Source organism: Otolemur garnettii, unplaced genomic scaffold (genome assembly GCF_000181295.1).
Source record: "Otolemur garnettii isolate 467f Iridium unplaced genomic scaffold, OtoGar3 scaffold00015, whole genome shotgun sequence".
Lineage (NCBI taxonomy): Eukaryota > Metazoa > Chordata > Mammalia > Primates > Galagidae > Otolemur > Otolemur garnettii.
The window spans coordinates 1099383-1107485 of record NW_003852410.1 but is presented as its reverse complement, the minus strand read 5'-3'; the positions used below and the strand labels follow the sequence as shown (position 1 = coordinate 1107485).

Below are 8103 nucleotides of genomic sequence, written 5' to 3'. Positions count from 1 at the left end.
ATTTTTTGGTTGCAGCCATCATTGTTGTTTGGCGGGCCCAGGCTGGATTCGGACCCACCACCTTAGGTGTATGTGGCTGGCGCCTTGGCCACTTCAGCCACAGGCGCCAAGCCTATAGATCTGTTTTTGAGCAATAAGTTGTACTGGAAATCTTCTTTATTACCTACACATTAATTACTCCCCATAGAAATAACACTTTTTTATATTATGTGATCCTTTCTATATAAAAAGAGGATACTACCTATCTTCTTGTGGCTGGTTGAAAATTCAGGCTCCAAAATGTAAAAGAACATTGCTATACATTTATCATCTGTCTGTTTTTAAAGAAGCTGGGGTGTTAACAATTGAAAGATTGTAATTTGGGGAAAAGTAAAAGGAACCTTTTCTTCCTAAATTAGAAGTGGGAAACTGAGAGAGGGAATTGATTTTTTTTTTTTTTTTTTTGCTGTTTTTGGCTGGGGCTGGGTTTATACCTGCCACCTCTGGCATATGGGCCACAGGCGCTGCCCATGATTTTTTTTTTAACCTAACAAGTTAGTGTCAGGTTGAAGTAGTGAAATGAAAATATTTAAGATTTTTTTGCTTTTTATTTTCAGGTCCGGCAGTTGGTGATGAGTAAGCTGTCTTCTGTCAGATTGGATGATTTACCTGTGATAATCAAGTTCATTCTTCATTCTGTAACACCCACAGATGCACTTGAGGTATGCTATTCTTTCCCACCAAACCTAAATGAACATTTAGGTTGAATGTTTATTCATGGAGGATGAATTATTTAAATTAATAAGTTCCAATTGTTTGTCTCTGTCCCCAGACTCATTGGTAATGTTGCTTAATTCAGATGACATTCAGGGAAGAGATTGGAACTACTAGTCCTATTGATTATTGTTTTTCAGCTGCTACAGGTTATATTTGCTGTGTAGTACGTTTGTGTGGTAACTCAAGGAATCCTAGAATTGAGTGTGACACACTATACTTCATTGGCTATTCTCATTAACTATTTTTCAAAATGGCTTCTCCAACATTTTAAATTTTTTCTTGAACTGTGCCTGTCTGCTCTGAATGAGCAGAACACATGGCTAATGTTTATTTTTAACAGGTAATTTCTCAACTTCGGGAGCAGTTGGATCTGCAGCATTGTATTTTGCCATCACGGTTTCAAGCTTCCCAAAGCAAGATGAAAAGTAAAGGACGAGCAAGGTATAGAGAGCTCAAGAATCACTACCTCTTTTCTTGCATAGAGAAAATTTTCTAACATTTGTCCTAAAGTTAGGACAGCTAGAGCTTACTACTCACAAGCACAAATAATGATAGTAATATTACATTCATACACTGTTACAGTTTTTTAAATCATGTGTATATGTGTATATTTTTTCTTAGCTGGTCATATAAATCCCTGATAAACTACTATACACATTTATTAGCTGTCTTACACATGAGGTTTTGACTTAATCCAAAGAACATAACTAGTAAGCAGTAACCTATTATCTTGTAAATTCTTTTCTGGTAAGTAGAAGAGAAATTTTTTCCCCTTTGCTACTCATAGTTCTTCAGGAAATCAAGACAGCAGCAGTCGAGACTGTGTTACTCTCCTCTTTGATGTAATAAAGTCAGCTGTTAGATATGAGAAAATCATTTCAGAAGCCTGGATTAAGGTGAGTGACAGCTTGGGGACTTTGAGTATCAAGGAGAAAATGGGTGGCAATAAGTGACAAATGTATAAAAGTCTTTCTTAGAAGTCGGCTCAGCTCCTGTGGCTCAATCGGCTAAGGCGCCAGCCACATATACCTAAGGTGGCAGGTTCAAATCCAGCCTAGGCCCACCAAACAACAATGATGGCTGCAACCAAAAGATAGCCAGGCGTTGTGGTGGGCACCTGTAGTCCCAGCTACTTGGGAGGCAGAGGCAGGAGACTCGCTTGAGCCCAGGAGTTGGAGGTTGCTGTGAGCTGTGATGCTACGGCACTCTACCCAGGGGGATAGCCTGAGGCTCTGTCTCAAAAAAAAAAAAAAAAAAAAAGAAGTCATTTAGGCAGATATGCTAGATGATGGTTTCCAGATGGGCAGACTGACTCTAAAATAAGATAACAGGGCATGCTGAATAAGGCCAAATATGTTCCACTAATGTATCATATTTTTGTGACTCTTACATTTTCAGGCAATTGAAAGTATTAACTCAGCATCTGAACACAAGGTAATATTCATGTACTATGCATTTTGTGTATTGCAGACTTAAAAGTAGTAACATTGGATAGCTTGCCTTTGTACTTTCTTTCTCTTCTTCCCTCCAGTCATCCTGTGCCCTCTGTAATTGCTTTGAGAAAGATGACTTGAGGAGTGACTATGGCCTGCTCCTACTCATTCTTTTTTTTTTTTTTTTTTAACTCATCCTATGACAGATTCTTTTTTTTTTTTTTTCTGAGACAGAGCCTCAAGCTGTCCCCCTGGGTAGATTGCCGTGGCATCACAACTCACACCAACCTCCCAACTCCTGGGCAAGTTTCCTGCCTCTCTCCGCCTCCCAAGTAGCTGGGACTACAGGCGCCCACCACAACACCTGTCTGTTTTTTTGGTTGCAGCCATTGTTGTTTGGCAGGCCCGGGCTGGATTTGAACTTGCCACCTTAGGTGTATGTGGCTGGCACCTTAGCCACTTGAGCCATAGGTGCCGAGCTTATGACAGATTCTTACTTATTAATTCTGGTGATTAAATAAGCTTACAGGCCAGGTGCATTGACTCATACCTGTAATCCTAGCACTCTGGTAGGCTGAGGCAGGTGGATTGTCTCAGCTCAGGAGTTGAAGACCAGCCTGAAGAAGAGTGAGACCCCCATCTCTAAAAATAGCCAGGCGTTCAGGTACTTAGGAGGCTGAGGAAGAGGATCACTTCACCCCAAGAGCGAGGATCACTTCACCCCAAGAGCTTGAGGTTGCTGTGAGCCATGAAGCCATGGCACTCTACTGAAGGCAAAAAAATAAGATTCTGTCTCAGAAGAAAAATAATAATAAGCCTACAGTTTGCAGAAGGGAAGTATTAACATTCCTTTTTTTTTTGAGACAGCATTTTACTATGTTGCCCTCGGTAGAGTGCCGTGGTGTCACTCACAGCTCACAGAAACCTCAAACTCTTGGGTTTTCTCAGCTTTCCAAGTAGCTGAGTCTACAGGCACCTACTACAATGCCCGGCTATTTTTCTGTTGTAGTTGTGATTGTTGTTTTTAGCAGGCTTGGACCAGGTTTGTACCTGCCACTCCTGGTGGATGTGGACGGCACCCTAGCCACTGAACTATGGGTGCTAAGCCTTTTTTTTTTTTTTTTTTGAGACAGAGTCTCAAGCTGTTGCCCTGGGTAGATTGCCATGGTGTCATAGATCACAGTAACCTTCAACTTTTGGGCTCAGGCAATCTTACTGCCTCAGTTTTTTTTCTATTTTCAGTAGACACCGGGTCTTGCTTTTGCTCAGGCTGTCTCGAATTTGTGAGCTCAAGCAATCCACCACCTCGGCCTCCCAGAGTTCTAGGATTACTGGAACTGCTTCCAGTCTAGAAGTACTAACTCCCACTGTAGAAATACTAACTTACACTGCTCCCAGCCTAGAAATACTAACATGCTAAACAAGCATACCAAAATGTGGTCTAAGAAGCCAAGTCCCTAGTGATAAGGTGAAGAACATAACTGCCTTTTTCTTTTTCTTTTGACTCAGCCAGGTCATGAGTCAAGTCTCTGTATCTGTCTGATTCCCCTTCCTTCCAGCTGGTGCAGTGGTTAAGATAATAGCATTCCTTGGGGCAGCGCCTGTGGCTCAGTGAATAGGGCGCCGGCCCCATATACCAAGGGTGGTGGGTTTGAACTCGGCCCCGGCCAAACTGCAATTAAAAAAGAAAAAAAAAGCCAGGTGTTGTGGCAGGCGTCTGTAGTCCCAGCTACTCAGGAGGCTTAGGCAAGAGAATCGCCTCAGCCCAAGATCTACAGGTTGCTGTGAGCTGTGACAGAAGAAGTTATTTCTAGAATACAGCATTCTACTGAGAGTGACAAAGTAACTCAGTCTCTTAAAAAAAAAAAAAAAAATATATATATATATATATAGCATTCCTTGTTTTATTTACTTTATGTACACCTGACTGGAATGAATCAAATAGTTTTATATTTTCAGTAGATTTCATGTTTCTTTGCTTTTATCCATTTATTTTTTGAGACAGAGTCTCATTTTCTTACCCTCAGTAGAGTGATGTGATATCATAGCTCACAGCAATCTCAAACTCTTGGGTTCAAGTGATTCTCTTACCTCAGCCTCCTGAGTAGCTGGGCCTAAGGGGCCTGCCACAATAACCAGTTATCTTTTAGAGATGGGGTCTTGCTCTTGATCAGGTTAGTCTTAAACCCCTGAGCTCAAGTGATCCACCTGCCTTGGTCTCCCAGTGTGTTAGCATTACAGGCATGAGCTACCATGCCTTGTGTCTCTTTTAATTTTTTTTTTTCTTTGAGATAGAGTCTCATTCTGCTACGCAGGCTAGAGTGCTGTGGCGTCAGCCTAGCTCAAAGCAGCCTCAAACTCCTGGGCCAAGAAATTGATCTTCCCGCCTCAACCTCCCAAGTAGCTGGGACTATAGGCGCCTACCACCACTGCCTAACTAATTTCTATTGTTTCTCTTTTTCTTTTAAAAAGAGAAAGAATTTCACTCTTTTGTTTTTTGGTTGGTTTTTTTTTTTTTTTTTTTTGGTGGCACCTGTGATTGCAGCTACTCCAGAGGCCTGCTGTCTGCCCCAGGAGTCTGAGGTCCTAGCAAGCCAGATTGACACCATGGCACTCTATCCCCCGATGACAGAAACTGTCTCAAGACAAACAAAAACAAGCTAACCTTTTAATATTTTTTGGTATATTTTGCTAAACTATGTATTTGTATGTGTGTGTATATAATATATATTTCATACTTAAAATTGAGATCGTATTCTCAATATAATTTTATAACTCAATTCTTCTTTAAATTTTTTTATTTACCTTTTTTTTTTTTTATAGTAGAGACAGAGTCTTACTTTATCGTCCTCAATAGAGTGCTTTGGCATCACACAGCTCACAGTAAACCTCCAACTCCTGGGCCAAGGTGATTCTCTTGCCTCAGCCTTCCCAATAGCTGGGACTATAGGCACCTGCCACAACACCTGGCTATTTTTTTGTTACAGTTTGGCTGGGGCTGGGTTTGAACCCACCACCCTTGGTATATGGGGCCAGCGCCCTGCTCACTGAGCCACAGGTGCTGCCCTATTTTTTTTTTGAGACAGAATCCTACTGTTTTGCTCTTGGTTGAGTGCCATGGCATCATCATAGCCCACAGCAACCCCAAACTCCCATGCTTAAGGGATCCCCCCCACCTCAGCTTCCCAAGTATCTGGGACTATAGGTGCCCAAATTGGGGGTTTGCTCTTGCTAGAGCTGGTCTCAGACTCCTGAGCTCAAGTGATCCTCCTGCCTCAGCCTCCCAGAGTGCTAGTATTAAAGACGTGAACCACTGTGACTTGGTATGTCTCTTTTAATTCTAGAAATATGTTCTTCTGTTATAAGCCACATGATTGATTTCCTTAAATCATTGTTTTTTTTAGTTGAAATCTGTTTTGTTTATGAGATTTTTGTTAGTTGGGTTATTCAATTGTTGGATGACTATCTTAAACAGTTTTATGATATCAAATAAAACAATGAAAAACATCAGCAAATTTTTGTGAGTCAAAAATCAAAATGCCCTAATACAACTGTTTTTATTTTTTCATAAATATAAATTGGTCACTTTAGCTGCTTGCATACTTATCTTTGTAGATTTGTAATCAATGTATAAATGTGACTGTATTCTGATTTTTTTCTCTTGACATTTTTTCTCCTTTCATAAACATTTTGCATGCTTCAATGTTAATGTTACCTTCATTGATATTTTTACTGGCAATATTCTATTCTGTTCTAATGATTCTCAATTTTGGTGTCTTGGGTAGACCTTCAAGTCGGAATAGATGTTCTAAGTAATTTGTATTTTCTGTTTTATCCTGCTTAAACTTTTTAACTTTTTCTTTTTTTTTTTTTAACATAGATAATGCTAGTTAATTGAGGATAAAAACCCACAAGGAATCTACAAATGCAAAAAATAAAGTTTCCCTCCACACGCTCTCATTCCTCAAAAGTAATCATCCCTCTAGATTTTTTTTTTTTTGCAGTTTTTGGCTGGGGCTGGGTTTGAACCCGCCACCTCCAGCATATGGGGTCAGCGCCCTACTCCTTTGAGCTACAGGCACCGCCCCATCACTCTAGATTTTTTTCTATTCATATACAAGCTGTACATATGTATAAATGCTGGCATACCTGCTCTTATATCTACACATATAAATGTTTATATATTGTTTTTACAAAAACAGAATCTTACTATGATTATCATTTTGTAGGTTGTTTTGTTTCCACTTCAATATATCTCTGTCAAAAATTATATTGTAGCTCAATTTTTTTTGTTGTTGTTGTTTTTTTTGAGTCAGAGCCTCAAGCTGTTGCCCTGGGTAGAGTGCTGTAGTGTCACAGCTCACAGTAACCCCAAACTCCTGGGCTTAAGTGATTCTCTTGCCTCAGCTTCCCAAGTAACTGGGACTATAGGCACCTGCCAGAACACCAGGCTATTTTTTTTGGTGCAGTTACTATTGTTGTTTTAGCTGGCCCGGCTGGGTTCAAACCTGCCACCTAGGTGTATGTGGCTGGTGCTGTAAGTACTATGTTGCGGGTGCCAAGCCTGTAGCTCAATTTTTGATGGCTCTTATGACTCAATCAAGTGACTCAATCATAATTTATTTAACCTTTCCCATATTATTTTCCTAATAATAATGGAAGTACGTATTGGAGTTGACAAGTGATTTAATTTTTTTTCCTGTATAACGTCACTTTTACTTTTATTCTACTGTTTTCTTAATAGAGACCAGTGCTTTTAATAGTTGTGATACTGTTTCTCTGAAAAATAGTTTTGGGTTTTATAAAAATGTAGGTACATCCGTGGAAGTTAAGCAAATGAGTATCATCCATTTTGTGTTTAAATGGGAAAAAGTTGAGAACTGTTGTTTTACTGTGGTAAAAGTACACAATTTATTAAACTTTTCATGTTGTTGCATATTTCTTGACAATAGATTTTTGACCTGGCAATGCTCCTCATCATCTATAGCACCAATACTCAGACAAAGAAATGCATTGAGAGGGTGCTAAGAAATAAGATTCGATCAGGTTTTATTGAAGAGCAGCTGCTGCAGAGTACGTTCTTTATTCATTACTTGGTAAGTGTCAGGGAATTAGACAACATTAGCCCAAAAGTTGTGGAGATGTCATCTTAACCTTTCTTACCCAGTATAACAATCTTAACAGCATCACTTTGCTGCATTTGATCTTAGATCAGGAGCTCTATATTTCAAAACATAGTAAGATTATCACTTACCTTGATTGCAACCTTATAGTTTTGTAAACCAGCCTAAGATTGATTTTCGCATTTTTAGCAGAAAGGTCACAAAATTGGTTTACATTGAACTTACTTGACTCAAATCCCCATTTTTTTTTGAGACAGAGTCTCACTTTGTCACCCTTCATAGACTGCCATAACATCACAGCAACCTCAAATTCTTGGGCTCAAGTGATTCTCTTGCCTTAGCCTCCCAAGTACCTGGGCCTACAGGAGCCTGCCACAACGCCCAGCTGGTTTTAGAAATGAGATCTCAGGTGGCACCTGTAGCTCAAGGAGTAGGGTGCCAGCCCCATGTGCCAGAGGTGGTGGGTTCAAACTCAGCACTGGCCAAAAAAATAAAGTAGAGATGAGGTCTCACTCTTGCTCAGGCTGGTCTCAAACCCATGAGCTCAGACAATCCACCTACCTCAGCCTCTCAGAGTGCTAGGATTACAGGTGTGAGCCACTGCACCTGACCTATATACCCCCTTTTTTTAAAATGAGAAATGTTTTAGTCTGGGTCTTCTGATTCCATATGGTATAACTTCATTTTTATTTTTTAATTTTTTTTTTTTTTTTGAGACAGAGCCTCAAGCTCTCCCCCTGGGTAGAGTGTCGTGGCATTACAGCTCACAGCAACCTCCAACTCCTGGGCTC

General features: G+C 40.1%; 1 protein-coding gene across 1 annotated transcript in view; it reads left to right on the top strand.

Annotated features, from left to right (window-relative positions):
* Positions 1–8103, top strand: part of FANCD2 (Fanconi anemia complementation group D2) — a 73521-nt gene that overhangs the window by 7244 nt on the left and 58174 nt on the right. Inside the window, 5 exon segments of the mRNA XM_012802473.2 lie at positions 597–701; positions 1097–1197; positions 1544–1652; positions 2155–2190; positions 7142–7285. Coding sequence (XP_012657927.1) covers positions 597–701; positions 1097–1197; positions 1544–1652; positions 2155–2190; positions 7142–7285 — 495 coding nt within the window.